At 39.6% G+C, this 16,796-nt stretch overlaps 1 protein-coding gene across 1 annotated transcript; it reads right to left on the reverse strand.

Annotated features, from left to right (window-relative positions):
• Nucleotides 1–174: 174 nt before the first annotated feature.
• Nucleotides 175–16,400, reverse strand: LOC149045261 (hemicentin-2-like). The gene is made up of 11 exons (XM_089208173.1): nucleotides 15,849–16,400; nucleotides 10,357–10,530; nucleotides 9,377–9,652; nucleotides 8,261–8,584; nucleotides 7,391–7,654; nucleotides 6,976–7,257; nucleotides 5,486–5,677; nucleotides 2,411–2,674; nucleotides 1,928–2,209; nucleotides 1,182–1,463; nucleotides 175–520 (listed from the first exon to the last, which is right to left on the reverse strand). Exons 1-11 carry the CDS (start codon nucleotides 16,282–16,284, stop codon nucleotides 192–194), a joined length of 3,105 nt encoding a protein of 1,034 aa, XP_089064299.1. The 5' UTR covers nucleotides 16,285–16,400; the 3' UTR covers nucleotides 175–191.
• Nucleotides 16,401–16,796: the final 396 nt, after the last annotated feature.

A 16,796-nucleotide genomic window follows, 5' to 3' on the forward strand; every position in this document is an offset into this window, starting at 1 on the left:
ATAAAATTCAAGTTGTTTGAAATAGCTTTGCCCATTATTTAACTCGTGATTGACACCTGCTCTTTGAAAGGAAATACCTGAAGTTCATAGAGCGATGTAAGGTTATTTCATGTAAATGGGTCAGGTGACCTATATTTGTTTCGTCTTTAACTGATAAACAGTTTTCTTCTATTTGAAAATATATTTCTTAATTAGTAAAGTTGTATTTTCTTAAGACACAATGGTAACACCAACTTACCTATGACGTTTATTTTTACAAAGGAACGGGCAACAAAACCGAGCTTGTTACGTGCCTCACAAGAATACACACCACTGTCCTCTTTCACAACTTCAGTTATAGCAAGTTCACTCATTTTTTCATCGAATCGTGTATGAATCTTTGCTCTTTCGGGTGGTGAGTCTCCATCTTTTTTCCAAGTCACATTTATTGTTTCTTCGTTGACGATGCAGGTCAAAGTGAGATTGTCACCTGCTGTGAGTGCTGGATACTTACCTGGAACAACTTGAGCAGAGGCTTTTCCTACGTTAAGAAAAAGGCAATAGATTAAAATCGTGGTCCACATTTGTCACCCTCGCCGTCAGCGGCAGTTCAGTGTCAGCGTCACATCGTCGTCATCGCCATGGTTATCGGCGGCATCATCATCACGGTCAACGGCAGCGTCAGCGTCATGGCAATCGTCATGGCCATCGTCATCGTCATCGTCATTATCATTAAACTTACCGTAAACACGCAGTGCTTTGCTCATTACTTAACTCGTGATTGACACCTTCTCTTTGAAACGAAATACCTGAAGTTCATAGAGCGATGTAAGGTTATTTCATGTAACCATTTACATGAAATAACCTTGCATCGCTCTATGAACTTCAGGTATTTCGTTTCAAAGAGAGGGTGTCAATCACGAGTTAAGTAATGGGCAAAGCTATTCCAAACAACAACAGAAAATAAAGCAAATACAACTAGTTCCTCTGCAACACTGCGTGTTTACGGTAAGTTTGATGATAATGACGATAACGAGGACGATGACGATGACGCTGACGGTGATTATGACGCCGATGATAACCATGGTGATGACCCATATTTGTTTCGTCTTTAACTGATAAACAGTTTTCTTCTATTTGAAAATATATTTTTTAATTAGTAAAGTTGTATTTTTTTAAGACAAACGGTAACACCAACTTACCTATGACGTTTATTTTTACAGAGGAACGGGCAACAAAACCGAGCTTGTTCCGTGCCTCACAAGAATACACACCACTGTCCTCCTTCACAACTTCAGTTGTTGCAAGTTCACTCTTTTTGTTATCGCATCGTGTATCAATTTTTGCTCTTTCGGGTGGTGTGTCTCCATCTTTTTTCCAAGTTACATTTATTGTTTCTTCGTTGACGATGCAGGTCAATGTAAGATTGTCACCTGCTGTGAGTGCTGGATACTGATCTGTAACAACTTGGGCAGAGGCTTTCCCTACGTTAAGAAAAAGGCAATTAATAAAAATCGTGGTCCACTTTTTTTCACCCTCACCGTCAGCAGCAGTTCAGTGTCAGCGTCACATCATCGTCATCGCCATGGTTATTGTCGGCGTCATCATCACGGTTAGCGTCAGCGTCACGGTAATCGTCATCGTTATCGTCATTATCATTAAACTTACCGTAAACACGCAGTGTTGCAGAGGAACTAGTTCTATTTGCTTCATTTTCCGTCGTTGTTTGGAATAGCTTTGTCTATTATTTAACGTGTGATTGACACCCATTCTTTGAAATGAAATACCTGAAGTTCATAGAGCGATGTAAGGTAATTTCATGTAATTGGATCAGGTGACCCTTATTGTTTCGTCTTTCACTGATTGACAGTTTTAATCTATTTGGATATACAATAAATAATCAGTATGGTTGTATTTTTTTTAAGACACAGCGGTAACACCAACTTACCTATGACGTTTATTTTTACAAAGGAACGGGCAACAAAACCGAGCTTATTACGTGCCTCACAAGAATACACACCACTGTCTTCCTTCACAACTTCAGTTATTGCAAGTTCACTCTTTTTGTTATCGAACCGTGTATGAATCTTTGCTCTTTTGGGTGGTGAGTCTCCATCTTTTTTCCAAGTTACATTTATTGTTTCTTCGTTGACAATGCAGGTCAAAGTGAGGTTGTCACCTGCTGTGAGTGCTGGATACTGATTTGTAGCAACTTGAGCAGAGGCTTTCCCTACGTTAAGAAAAAAGCAATTGATTAAAATCGTGGTCCACCTTTGTCACCCTCACCGTCAGCAGCAGTTCAGTGTCAGCGTCACATCGTCGTCATCGCCATGGTCATCGTCGGCATCATCATCACGGTCAACGGCAGCGTGAGCGTCATCGCAATCGTCATGGCCATCGTCATCGTCATCGTCATTATCATTAAACTTACCGTAAACACGCAGTGTTGCAGAGGAACTAGTTGTATTTGCTGTATTTTCCGCTATACACTTGTAAGACCCTTCCATCCCTTTTGTGACGCTTAAAAATTCCAGGAATGATACTCCATCGCGATTTATACCAAATGGCAGCTCAGCATCATTAAAAACCCAGACTAATGTTGGTGTTGGCACACCTGAGGCTCGACAACTGAAGTTCACAGAGTTTCCTTCCGTAACAGACTGGTTGATCGGAGGTTCTATAATCTGGGGAGATACTTGAATTAAAAAAACCCCAAAATTAATAAGGTTTGCATAGTCCATTTTAACCCCATTTAACCAACCTTTGATAAAACGACGAAACAACAACAACAAAACATCAAAACAAAAAAAGTGATGTTCAAGCCTATTTTTGACTAAGGTCAATTTTTTCGAAAGGTTTTCTTCTCGTTCAGCATAAAAATATATTGTTTAGCCTTAAGTTGTCCCATGTGTCTCAGTAACATTCATCCGTTTCTTTTTGGTTGTTGAGTGTGATGTTAAAACATATATGTTCAATGAATATCAGTTTCATCTTTTAACAATATACATATACATATTCATAATAAAGTTCGGATATAACGCGCTGTCATTGGTTGAAAGAGCGTGCTCTATGAGAGTATAGAGCATAGAGCGTAGCTACAGCTGTCACACCATCTGCCAATTGTACTGTGTTCGAGCTTTTCCGGGACTTCTTTTTAGCTTTTTTCCGATAATTGAAAGTGAAATTTCGGAACTGAAGCGAGCCGGCAAGTAGCAACAGAAGAATCAAACAAAGGTTTGTAAACATACTAGGCGCCGTAATTTACGTTATTAAAACGTGAGCAGATACGAAAATCCTCAAAAGGAAAAACAAAATAACATTCCGAGTTTTAAAGATTTTCACGCTCAGTTAAATTTGCAAGCTTATGTACGGTAATAAAAATAAAACAGCTAACATTCGAAAAGTATATAAAGTTCAGTGTTCAAAAACAAAACAGAACAAAACAGAAATGATGAAAAATATAAAAAAACTGGCATAATTGTTAAAATTCATACTAATCATGACGGTGTCTGAGCGAATATGATCATACTAAGTTCATCGCGGCTCGCTCATAATGGCGATCTCCGGTCATCACAGTAAAGCAAGCCTCAGAAACTACATCAGCCACCCTTCGAGTGAAAAAATAAGAGCTTGCTCTGATATCCTTTCCGATACGTTGAGTGGAAAGTCACATCAGTCACCGCAGCCGAGTTTTGCGGCGCTGCCATCACGAGCGATCTTCATGTTCCGGTGAATTCGGCTGTCGTTCATTCAAAAAATACTCGCCTTGAACAGTTTGTTTTCGACCTTGTCATGTGAAAAAACTCGCGTGTTTTTATGAGCCATAATTCGGCTGAAGTTCACTGAACATTTCACTTCAAGATTCTGTATTAGAGACTTAAAAACTTCAGGCAAAAGTGTTAAATTCGACTTGCCGAACTATTTTAGTTTGTAAACTATCGTAGAATGTGAACTTTGATAGTTTTTGAACTTTGATGGTTTGACACTTTTGACAGCTGTAGTCTTGTACAGCCAATCAGATTATTTGAACCATTCTAACAAGGATTCTTATTGGCTTATTGTAGCGTGCTTTATGAGAGTATAGAGCATGCTGACGACATTGTTGTTCGCTTTGGAAATAAAGTTTGTTTTGAAAATTGAAAGTAATGCTTGGGTAATTTAACCGATTCTTTATTATAAACAAATAGAGAAGCCTTGACTGTGCTCTGTTCTGTTATAAAGCACTTAGGAAGCGGCTAGAGCACTCAAGAAGTGGGAAGAAACACTCGACTACGTCTCGTGTTTCTCCTTACACTTCTTTCGTGCTCTAGCTGCTTCCTGCGTGCTTTATAACCGAACAGAGCACAGTCAAGGCTTCTCTATTTGTTAAATAACATATGCATTCTGTAATGTAAAAAGATAGGAAATCCGTCATTTGACGTATCCAGATTGTGCGTTTTAACATTAGTTTAGGGATAAAAACATTGGAGTGGATCACAGGATTTTCAATTGGTCACGGATTTAGCTTCATTTACAATCTGGGTGTGTGTAAGCCAGAATCAACTCTACGTGATCAGGTACCCTTTTCTAGGAAAAAAAGAGTACTAATGTTGATAATTTAAAACAAGTGATATGAATTTTCCTTTAAAATCTCTCTCCAACTTCAATCCTTAATATTTAGGTAATGATACATTCAAAGCCAAGTTGATGAACTACCTTTAACACCTATGAAAATGTATCATAAGATCATGACTCCTTAGTTCCTTGGTCGTCGATATTTTTAAAGGAAATGGATGAAAAGAGAGAAAAAAATAGGTCTATTTAAATTTTGCTTAAGCTTAAAAAACATACGCTTTGGTAAGTTACAAGTTTGATAAATGACATAAACTACAACATAGAGTTTACCTGTGACATCAATCCAGAAGGAAGAGTTTGCGTTTCCATAATCATTCTTAGCAGTACATTCATAAAAGCCTTTATCTTTAAACTTCGCTTGTCTAATAACTAGGGTGTTGGTTTTATTAAGTAGCACTCCATCCTTGGTCCAGTTGACATATACTTGTGGGTCACCTCTCAAATAACACTCTTTTGTAAATGTGGAATTAAATGCAATGATGAAATTTCTTAACTCATCACTAACACGGGGTGGAACTGCAAAGTAAGCATATAAATACAAATTACAAAATTATAAGCCTCCCCCCCTCCCTCCACCCGCAAAAATAAGAAATAATAAATATAAAAAACTAATAAATAACAATTTAAAAAAGAAGAAATCGATGCACCATTTTGTGATCATTTCAAACAAATGCTTCCAAAAACCATGTTAGTCAGGCTATATTACTAGCTTAGCCATGAAACCATCATATTTTTAGAGCAGGAACAAAAGAACAAGTGTAAAGACTTTCCAGTTCTTCGCAATAAATAACTAATCAAGTTGTGTAAAGAAATACTGTACACTTGACGAACACACCTTTTACAGAAATGTCAATTTCTTTGGTGTCAAAGCCTGCTGCATTCTCTGCCTTACAAGTGTACCGCCCTTCATCCCCCTTTGTTATCTCAGAAAAGAAGAGAGACAAACTCTGTCTGTGCAATGTATTATTCTTGAGCCAGGTGATCTGTGGTTCAGGCCGACCCTCCACAACTTTACACGTCAAGTTCACACTGTTTCCTTCTATGATGAGATTGCTTGCTCCAGAAATATCCACTTTTGGTCGAACTAGGAGGTAAATAAAATAACATGTCCTCGGAAAATCGGAGGTATTCCAATATCATTTACACTGAACACATCAGACGCCTTAACTAAATGAGCAATTTACAGTGATACTGGCGCTTGATATGAAGTATAATCGATTGTCCGATCGCGGACCTTTACTTCGTATTGAGGTCTACATACTCCTATTATCTCGGACCAGTTTACGAAAGGCAGAAGGCGCAGCCATGGGGAGTATGGTCTCCGCTGTTGTTGCTAATCTCCACATAGAGAGTTATGGGAGCAATCGATAACCTTATCATCCTGCAATCTTGGTTTGCGAAAACGCTGATAGCTTGCTACAGCATTTGAAGAAGCGAAAGCATTCCATTCACTTCACTGATGTTACAAATAGTAACAGCACACTCGCCATCCATGGCACTGCATCTTTAAAACAAGAGCCCGAAGTTTAAAGGATTCCCTGTGAGTAAGGCAAAGTTTACATCAGCGAAACAGGCAGACCTATGAAAGTAAGGTTAAACAAGTAATATGGCAGATCGAGAAACGACATGCTAAGAAAAATGCCTCTGCAGTTTCAGAAGATAGCTGGAAGCCACCTGCTCTGGACTGAAGTAGAGTACATTGATTGTGATCCTATTATTATACACGCAGGGTAAAAGAGGCCATTCACATAGGACTTCGCATGTTACAACATGAATTGGACATTGGGTTAGACATTCCAGAAACATGGATGCTGACCACAGGAAACACAAAACATAATAACTTTGCGACGGTAGACTCCGGAAGAACATTTGGTCAAAGTGTGCCAGTCAAGGCCTATGTGGGATTCCAGCAAATCACAGTCAAACAGAGTATTTCATAAGGTCATGCATATCTACCGACCTTATAGCACGAAGAAGACACAATATGCAGTCAAAAAGTCGCCATCCACATCCAAAGTAACTAAATGGCGAGACAAACGATTATACTGCATTCAGAAAGGGAATTTGTCACCATGACCAACCGAAGTCGTTTTAAGCAGATTACCAGTTTGAAAAGAAACTATAAGCTTCATCAAAGGGCACTTACTTTGAGTTATGACGAGGAAACTACATTGTTGACAAATAACTTAAGTATAATTTTTTCAACATGACACCCTACTTTCAAACAACTGTAATCAACAAACATAAGATAAGATAAAATGTCGCCTCACATGGCTGCGGATATGAAAAGCGAAAAGGTTTTTAAAATTGAGTAAATTAAATTAATCACATTTGAAGAACTGACTTTATGACTTTCTATACATTATCTCATTGGTCACTCACTTATAACTCTCACTCGTATGGATTTATCTTTGCTTGTGACCCTCTTTGGTCCTTTAGTTTGTTTCATAGTACAGGTGAATGTTCCATCGTCTTCAGGCTTTACATAACTAATACGCAGGCTGCCGTTGGATACTTGAGTGAATCGTTTCGGGTCTAAGGACTTTCTTCCTTTCTTACTCCAAGAAATATGTGGACTTGGTCTTCCATCTCCACTACAGCTTATAGTGCCAGAAGTGCCCGCAATAAAGGTTTGTCGGTCCAACATCTTCTCAGTAAATCTTGCTGTTGAAAGCAGTAATGAAAAGCACTAATATCGTAGCTATACTGTTGAAAGGTCAGAAGTGCACTTATTTTACATGACATTGTCCTGCATGTTAAGCCTATTTCTACATGATAAAAAGATGTGTTTTCATACCATTTATGTAGACAATGTAATATTGAACATATTCCAATCTCTGGCATTCATATATTCCTCCATCAGATAGCTGCACGTCATCAATGAGCAGATCACCATTGTCTTCAGCCCTGATCCTTTCAGAAGTAGAGTTTGTTATTTCAAGCTTTTGCCTATTAATGACCCACCTAGCATGATTGGTTTTATTGTGTATAGAACAGTGAAGCTTTTCTCCGCTACCAATATCAAAATAGAGTTCATCTCTTTTAAAAACTTTCTTGTTTTCTGCAAAAAAAATAGTACAGTTGAGAAGATTTTATCCAAATAAATCAAATTTTTTGTACTTAACACTACAAGAAGAGATAGGAAAGTTGAATATATTTACCTGTGCTAAAGCTTAAATTGAGAAATGTTTTTAACAATGTCGTATTTTAAACTAAGTTACAATACTCCAAACAAAATCATGTTAGCCATTAGGTAACCCTTAACTGAAGTCAGGTGATCTTATGAGCAGTCATATCACCTTCATGAAAGTCATGTACACCTTAGCTAACATCATTTCACTTCAAGACCAAGTTGAATCAACTATAAGGAGGGTAAGTTCTTAAAGAAACTGTGGCGTTGCGTCGGTGGGGGAGTATAACACCCGCCATGACGAAGGGCTAACGCTCTAAATTTAGCTTTGAAACTCTTTACGGGAGCAAATTTACATTATCAACTCGGTTGATTAAATCAAAATCATCTAAGTCATTTTAAGTCGACTCATGTTACCCTTAAACCAAGTCATGTCATCCTTAACCCTAACCCTCTACTTTAGAAGGTCAGTGGGAAGAAGAAAGACAATCACGAAAATCAGAATAACTAATCAGACCTAAAAATTTAGTTGCTTACTTAGTTGACACAATGCTTGAGAACCCTCCTTATCCGCTTGACATTGAGGTGGAATATTTAACTTTCCATCGATGCGATCGCATGATGCAAGTTCAAACTCCTCTCCAGTGCAAGAGACATCGGACATTGCAAAAGGTATTCCCTCAGCCTTTATGTCTGACCCAATAAATTCCGCTAAAGCCTCTTCAAAGCCAAGTTGACGACAAATAACTTTGACATCATCAAAGTCCCATTTATTCCTACATATCTTTGCCCATTTCCCCTTGTAAAACACTTCCACTCTTCCTCCATACTCCATATTTGCGCCATTCAAGCGAACAGGAACTTATGGAATTACAAAAATTTTAATCCATTAAGATGGAAAATATTGGTTATCAAGAATCAAGAATGCCTTTAAATCACGAAAGGATAAATAGTTCATGCCAGTCTAAGTGTTTAGTTTTAGGGAAATTCTGGGTGTAAATTATTCAGTATTCGTACGTTGGATGTATCGTTCTTTGTCCGATGTAGTTCACTACATTTATATAGTTTCCTTGCAGCGATGTTTTACGACGAACCTCTTTTACATTGCTTCGTGACTGTGCTTTAAATTGTGAAACAAGATTTTTTTAAAAAAAATGTTGGAACATTCAAGACGTGTCTTCTTAGCCTAAAAGCGTTTCCTTTCGGAGAACACAATAGGATGATTTACATTTTAAATTAGAACGTCATTTTTTAAAGCATTTCTAATGCAATTATCAAGAAAAAGGCATTTAGTTAAGTAGAAGTAGGGTGAAAATTAGTTGCACGAAAGAGAAAGAAAAAAGGAAACTAGAAGGATGTAAAAGTTTTAAGGAAACTTAGTGAAGGGTTTAGAGGTTGTGAAGTTCATGAAACCGAAATGCATAACTGCGCAGTTAGGTTCTTCTTTCGGCAGCAATTCAACTATAATCGTCTAAGGGTGTAAACAAACCCGCCAGATTTTTAGCGATACATACCTTTTTAGAACCTAAAGATACCCGAAGATAAGCAATCATTGATCTCGGGAAAGTTTTAATCTCCGGAGTGTGAGTAAATCCATTAAGTTACCATCTTTGGAGATCATGCGGATATTAAATGAGTGCAATTCATTATTACCTTTGCAAATTTGTTGTTTATTTTCCAAGTTGTTTTGACATCTGGTCGGAATGGTACAGTTGTAGTCGGTGGACATCTCTGAAGCATTGCCACGTTCTGCGTACCATGTGTAATTAGCAAAGACGCCGTTTTCATAGTAGCCCATGGCCATGCAGGTTGAATTTTCATCTGCTTCATCCCATTGACTGGTACAAAGCTTTTGCCAACTGCTGTTTGAGAATATCTTCATTGTACCGACAGATGGGTTCTTCTCTGTTTCAAATCGCAAGGGAAATTCTTCAAATATTAAAAAAAACAATAGATAAATAAGGATAACAGTAAACAACGTGGACTAATTAAGCTTAGGTAAATTCTTGTGTCGATGATGTCGCCATATAATTACCTAGTAACAGTAGCCCTTGCATTGCTGGAAGATTTCTTTTCAGTTTATGGTGGAAGAATTTCCTGTTTAGCTAAAATGATTTTCTTTGCCAGCTGGTCAATGCCAAAACTGAGGCCCTAGCATTGTCAAAAATGTTTCTTGTCAGCAGATGATAGTTATAGCTTTACCGGCTTGACTAGAAAGGTATTGCTCACAGACAACCAAAAGAAATTCGTAATCACCATTGTGCATAGAGTGCAGACTTCTTACAGAGCGACTACAAATATCAGCGAAAACTTGTGCCAAGAATTTAGTACCTATTGTAGTACAAATGATAGTGGAGATTTGTTTTGTTTCTTTAGAGAAAAGCATGGTGAATTCCGTATAGGTACAGAGTTTGTGCATTCATGAAGGATTTTTGACTTATAATAAACTCCTGACTTTAAATAATTTGAGCATTTCACATACTTTGCCTAGATGATTATGTGATTAAAGTTAAAACTCAGAAGTTCCATTCATTTGTTCTTATTCTAACTTTTATTCCTGGACTTTTTCTTTTTTGTTTCAACAAAGAAGTTTTCATCCACTGAAATCAGAAAAGCTGCAATTTGTATGTTACCTTCTTGGCAACTGGACATGTTGCTACATTCTCTCAGCAGTGCTCCGGTCCCATCGCAGTGTTTCCCACCATATGCTGGTTCTGGATTGGCGCATTCTCTCTGTCTGGTTTGTATACCACCAACTGGCTTGGTACAGATACTCCAGGAGTTCCACTCACTCCAGCCACCATCCACTTACAAAGTTTTAAACAAAAACATTTGATAAACAACCATAGAAGACATGTTTGGATCATTTACCCAAATAAAGTATGTAAGGCAGTGGTGCAGTCTCTATTTCTACCTTTCTCTATAATTACTTCGAATGCTCAAGTTAACATTTGGTTAAGGTAAACTCATTAATTTGGTATTTGGCGCGATGTCGAGGGGTTTGCTATGAACTTATCGAGACACGCTTCTGAGAGCAAAAACATAACTCGAGAGTGGTATTGGTGAGGGCCAGGTATAGCACTCTTCGGTAGTGATTAGGCCTTTTGCAGTACGCAATGGGTCGTAGAGAAGACTCGTCAAGGGCGCTGCTACTGTGTGGTTTGATGGTTTGTAAGAGGGCAGTTCCTTGGCCATAGTCTGAGGCGTCCACTTGAAGGATCAGTGGCGCAGTTACGTCAAAGTATGCCAGGCATGCTGCAGAGGTGGCTAGGGCTTTTGCTGAATCAAAGGCTTGCTGGTGCTTTGCTGACCACAGGAATGGCATGTCCTCTTTGGTGAGGTTGTATTGAAGTTGGGTGACGCTGCTAAGTTCGGAACAGAATTTGGCCAGGTAATTAATATCCCGTGGGAATCGGCGCATTGCTTGCTTTTCGGTTGGAGTGGGCATGGTGATCATAGCTTTAACTGTGACAGGGTTGGGCTGGAGGCCATCCGTAGTGGTAACATGGCTCATGAAAGTGGCTTTGCAAATAAGGAATTTCATCTTATTGACATTCACCTTGACATGATGTTGTTCAAATCCCTCAAGCACGGCGATAAGGCTGCGGTCGTGGTCGATTCTGGCTTCCATGTTATTGACGCTGCAGCCAGGGATTAAGATGCCGTGAGTAATACCGAAGCTTAGGGGGGCATAAAGCACCATATGAATTTGGTGGTGCCGTTCTTTTGATGCAGAGGATATGACTAATTGTAGCCTAATCCATCTGTAGCGACCCCATGGTGTGAACATTGTGGTAATAGGAGATGATCTTAAGGACAAGGAGATGGTTTGCCTCTTTACATCTATTCCTTCCATGCAGCTAGTGGATGTTTTCTTCCAAGGTGGAGATGATGTACTTTGGACATCGAATAGCTTTATTGAGGGTCTAAGAAGGGTCTAAGAAGGGTCTAAGAAGGGTCTAAGCAGCTCCGTATTTTTCCCGGTTTGGTGGGGGTTGGTTTTCGCTCTCGGTTGAGATACCTTTACTAGCTGGCCAGTGGTTTCATACGCATCCAGGGCCGCTCTGATTGCATCCAGCTTTTAAATGGGTTCACATTGGATGGGGGCATGAATGGGTTTGACATCTGGATCCAAGTAGAGATCGACGGGTAGGCTGAGGAAGCCCAAACCTTGAAAGAGTGAGGTTCAGTTCTTGGAAATGAGTTCCAGAGTTCAAGTCCTTATTGTAGGCCAGACTCGCATTGACGTATCCGGGGGTGGTAAAGGGGGCCCCAGCTGCTTATTCCTGATGGCTGTCAGGTTCAGTCAGCAGTGGCTGGGGAGGGTTACTTATGGAGCATTTCCTTATGAAGTCCGCATGCATAGTCAGCACATCAAGTGCTATGCTTGCCTCTGTACTGAGTAAAACTGGTTGGTCAGTGAAAATGACTGGGAAGGCGAGGTTACTCGTGAATTAACCTTTACTGGGTTGAAGGGTAAGTTGGCCAATGGATCTGGTTGGTAGACTGTCATAGGGTGGTATCACAGTTTTGGATGGTAGAATTTTGGCCAAGGATATGCTGGAAAAGTAGCAGGATAGAAGAGTGTTGCAAGAGGCTGCGAAATGGCCTTTGTCAGAGGGTGGGGCAGTTGTAGGGACGCCAGTGTTAGGGGATCACCCACTTAAGAGGGTGAAGCAGTTCTAATACTGTATGCCTTCCTCGGGAAGGGTGTAGGAGTGCTCTTCTTGTTTCACCAATCTCATGTGTTCCCGTCTGGGACCCTGTGGGGTAGGTGTATGGGAGGCAGGTCTGGAGGCTCCGTTCTCTTTGGCAACTTGTTGACAGAAGCCTGCAAAGTGATCAGCTTTGTAACAACATCTGCAAGTCTGGCCTGAAGCTGGGCATATGTCACGGTAGTGTTGCTGCTTGCTGCCACAGAAAAAGCAATATCTGTTAAGGAACGTTCCAGGTCTTGATCTGCCCGGAGGTTTTTTGACCAATTTGTGCGCTGCCGTGGAAGTGGGAGAGTGAGCTTGTTCTTCTGTGGTGGAATTAGCCAAAAGCTTGTTTGTACGTTGTGCCGCCTCAAACGATATAACTTGACTCACCACGAACGCCGGGGTGAAAGGGGGATCCTCCGGTTTCCGTTGGCCATCTCTGTAAAACATATCTTCTCGGAAGTGACTGAAGGATTCGTTGAGACCGAAGAGAAACTTGCCCCTCATAAATTCTTCCGCGTTTACGCCAAACGATCATCGCCCGGCGGAAGTACGTACAGCGGTTTCTTACGTTGAAATGGAGGTTTGGTAGTGGTCTTGCATCAAACTACATGCACCAGCGCAATGTTCTTTGATTTTTTTAAGCCAAACGCGGTGTTTTCCAGCATCATCGTTCGATATCTTGGAAGTGATTTCGATGTGCAAGGTGTCCCATTCAGGTGAAGGAATTGCTAACTCGAAGGGTCTATTAGCGACGATGTAGTGGTCCTCAATCTCGGTGATTCTACTTTTAGTGGGGTTTCTGTAACCTTCGAGTAAACATTAATCATGAAATCTGGTCTCCCAGTAACGGTTATGGTCACGGTTTGGTCGCACGGCTTGTACATCGAGGATAGACTTTCCGTGCTTCGGCATAGTGCAATTGTGAAATGTTGGTGAAGGTTTGAGATGTTGCCGAAGAAGCTATTTAGTGGTGCAGTTGTGTCTACGAGAAGCTGGCTCGCTGTAAAAACCGGTCCTGACACCATGTTAAGCAGTATACTTTTCTAGATTGACGAAGAATAAACACACGCGCAGCCATGATAAACTAATTTATTCACACCCCGAGCACGCGTTGATACGGGAACTTTAGAATATGGTGTAATTATGCGCGAGTAATGAAACGGTAACATGACATGTTCTCTGACTCTAAAAAATTTGGCTCTAACAACAGCGGAAGCAGAACAAAAAGCATAAGAAACAAAGGGCGTAGACACACTTTAAAATATACACTTTCAGCCAAAGAAATGGAGACAAATGAAACATTCCTAAAAGTTAAGTCAGCTTACTATCAAAGGTCTCAACCTCATCCCAACACCCGTGACAAACGAATGTAAAATTAGACAACAACTCTTGCAAGATTTTGAACAATTTGCAATTTGCAAGACGAATGCACCTCCAAAACATCTTTCACGGACAAAACAAAGAAGCACATCCGTTTCATGTTAAATCCAACTAGATACGACCGGTTCAGCCTTCTATTGCCCATGAGAGCCATTAGGAAAATGTCAAAACACAACTTGCAGAGATTACTGTAACTAAGCCAAAAAATAAATTGTCATGCAATGAGGTTATGGCTTTAAAAGAGACACTACCCCAGACTATGGCGCAATTGCATCAATCCTATTTGAAGGATGCCACTGCTTTTCTCAATTTCATTGAAAAAACAAAGGTAGGCAAAGATACTATTCTAGTATCAATGAAAGTTTCTAGCTTGTACACAAATATACCTCAAGAAGAAGGAACGAGTATACTATGTGAAGCATACGAAAAGCTCAACGACCATAACGCACCGATCCCAACGCACTACCTCAGGGAAATGCTTGGCTTAATCTTTCAAAGAAAATTTGTTTCAATTCAATGAGGGGAACTTCCCTGGCCCAAACGAAAATGGGCAATGTCATTTGCTAATATTTCCATGGCGGGGAATTGAAATGAAATTAATCCAATAATGCGAAACCAGACCAAGAGAATAGAAACGTTACATTGATGACGTTTTTTCCCTTTGGGATTAAAACAGGGAAGAAGTAGATAGTTTATTAAACGAGCTAACTATTTCCACCTACTATCAAATTCACGGCCGAAATATCAGAGAACAAAATCACCTTCCTCGATATCACAGTGTTTGAAGGAGAGAGATTCGCAAAATCCAACTTGGACATCAAAACCCACTACAAACCGACCTAGACCTTCCAATTTACGCACTTCGCCTCGTGCCACCCATCGCGCGTAAAACATAGTTTCATTGGAGGCCAAGCGATCAGATTGCTTAGAACAAACTCTCCGAAAGAAGTATCAGATCAGAGCAGTGCCTTTTAAAATTCAAACAACGCCTAAAAGCAAGAGGGTACCTAAAAAACATCATAGAAATGTCTCTGTCGAGGTCAACTTTGCCTCTAGGCAATCGGCTCTTACGCATACACAAAAGCCAAAAGGTTACAACGTACCACTCGGCAGTTAAAAATTTAAAACGGATATCGATGGAACATTGGATTTAGCCCTTGCCGGAGGCAATCTTTAAAAAACCTCCGATCATCTCTCACAAAAAGGAAAAATCACGCTCGTAAGAGCAAAAATATAATTTGAAGGCTATAGTGCGACGCGACCACAAAAGCCATATGGGGAGTCCGTGCTAGTCTGTTCTCACCTTTATTCTCGGACTTATAAAACCTCGAATGACATGATTTGGGTGCTGCTCAGTAATTAAAATAAAAATTTCAGCATAAATGTAAGACCCAACGTTCAAATGATAAACAAAGTAGGCATGATAACTCTGCAGGAAGTCATGAATCTCAAGTGGAAACCTCGGAAAACATTTCAAATGGTTTTCCATTGGCTCATACAATGAAAGTATGCACAAATTCCTGTTAGGATGCAGCGAAAGCGAAATATAAAGCTTAAATAAACTAAATTTTTTAAATAGAAAACTTGATAAATGTTAAGAAAATAAATTTTTAGTTTTTATCGCGGCATTCAAAGCTTCCTCCTCTATTCCATTAAGCCAAAGGCTTTCGATGACTTAAAATCTGGGATATCGTTTAGTATGGCGTTGTTTCGCTGGGCAGGAAAATTTTTCAGTTTTCTATGGTTTTACCGCGATAATAGGCGATAGATTTTTGACCAATTAGAATCTACGTTTTCTCTAAGTTCTGTCATTATGTTTGATTTACCGGTTGATCTAAACTCGTTTTTTAAATGTCATCAAAGCATCATTAAAATATATTTTTATCCTTAATCAATTTTCTCTTTTATGTGGTTTGAACTCGTAGATCTGATTCGCAAAATGAGCATTGTCTTCACTCTTGAATTTTTGCAGTAACGAAATTGAACATTTGTTAAAATCATGAACCATAACTCTTTTTCGCTTGTATGAATGAGAACTGTACCTCCTTTCACTTCAATCCAAAAGGTTGATTTCTTGCTTCCAGTGGGGTTTTTAGCGCTACATGTGTATTCGCCAGAGTCTTCAAACCTCGCTTGACGAATCGTGAGAGTGTTCTTTTTGCCAATATTAATCCCATCCCTAGTCCAGAGTACCTCAGATGGAGGGAAACCGCTTAGAGAGCAATTGAAGTGAAGAGGCGAATTGTATGTAACCGACTGATTGATGAGCCAAGGATTAATTTCAGGAGGACCTGGACGTGGAATTAAGAAGCACAGTTCAAAAAAGGTGAAAAAAAAAGAAAAAAAAACCGAAAACGAAAAGAGTAACTGGAAGAGAATAAGTAATTTAACATTTACCTGTAACAGTAACCTGAAAAGCTGCTTCACTTTTCCCTTCACTGTTCTCCGCACTGCATGTATATTGACCAGCGTCTCCATAAGTCACTTGTTTAATGGTGAGCTTGTTCGTGGTATTAAGTAACTTTCCATCTCTTGTCCAATTCACCTCTGGTTGAGGAAAACCCCTCACAAGACAATCCACTTGAAGGGTTGAATTAAATTTGACAGACTTCTCTCGCCGAGAATTAATTTCAGGAGGACCTTTATTTTTGAAAAGGAAAGTAATGATTAATGTATAACTAATGCCCCATTCCCTCCTCTATCCTTTCTTTTAACAGTCGCCCTCCGTAAAAGTTTCTTCTCATCCCCAACTCCCTGATGTTGTAAAAATAAAAACGGCAGCGATAAGAAAATACTAAGAGTGTTAAGCATTCGCTCGCCAAAATCGCGCCTGCCGTGCAGCAGGTGCAATGGTAGTCTTTTCGTTTTACGACTGAACAAAATTTCCTTCGTTTTGCGAGAGAAAATGTAAATATAGCATCTAATCGGAAATAATAAAACTCTGGCAGAAAAAGTGTTGTTTTGAAGAGTGAGGTATTTAATGAAAGGAC

This window comes from Pocillopora damicornis, chromosome 5 (assembly GCF_964200805.1).
Source record: "Pocillopora damicornis chromosome 5, jaPocDami1.2, whole genome shotgun sequence".
Taxonomy (NCBI): Eukaryota; Metazoa; Cnidaria; class Anthozoa; order Scleractinia; family Pocilloporidae; genus Pocillopora; species Pocillopora damicornis.

Excerpts from the sequence above, each read along its gene's own strand:
- LOC149045261 (XM_089208173.1), bottom strand. The coding sequence starts at position 16,284 with ATGGAGACGCTGGTCAATATACATGCAGTGCGGAGAACAGTGAAGGGA. Across the intron at positions 8,585-9,376 it reads TAAACAACAAATTTGCAAAG|TTCCTGTTCGCTTGAATGGC; the intron begins GTAATAATGAAT and ends TAATTCCATAAG. Across the intron at positions 5,678-6,975 it reads CATACGAGTGAGAGTTATAA|TTCGACCAAAAGTGGATATT; the intron begins GTGAGTGACCAA and ends TTTACCTCCTAG.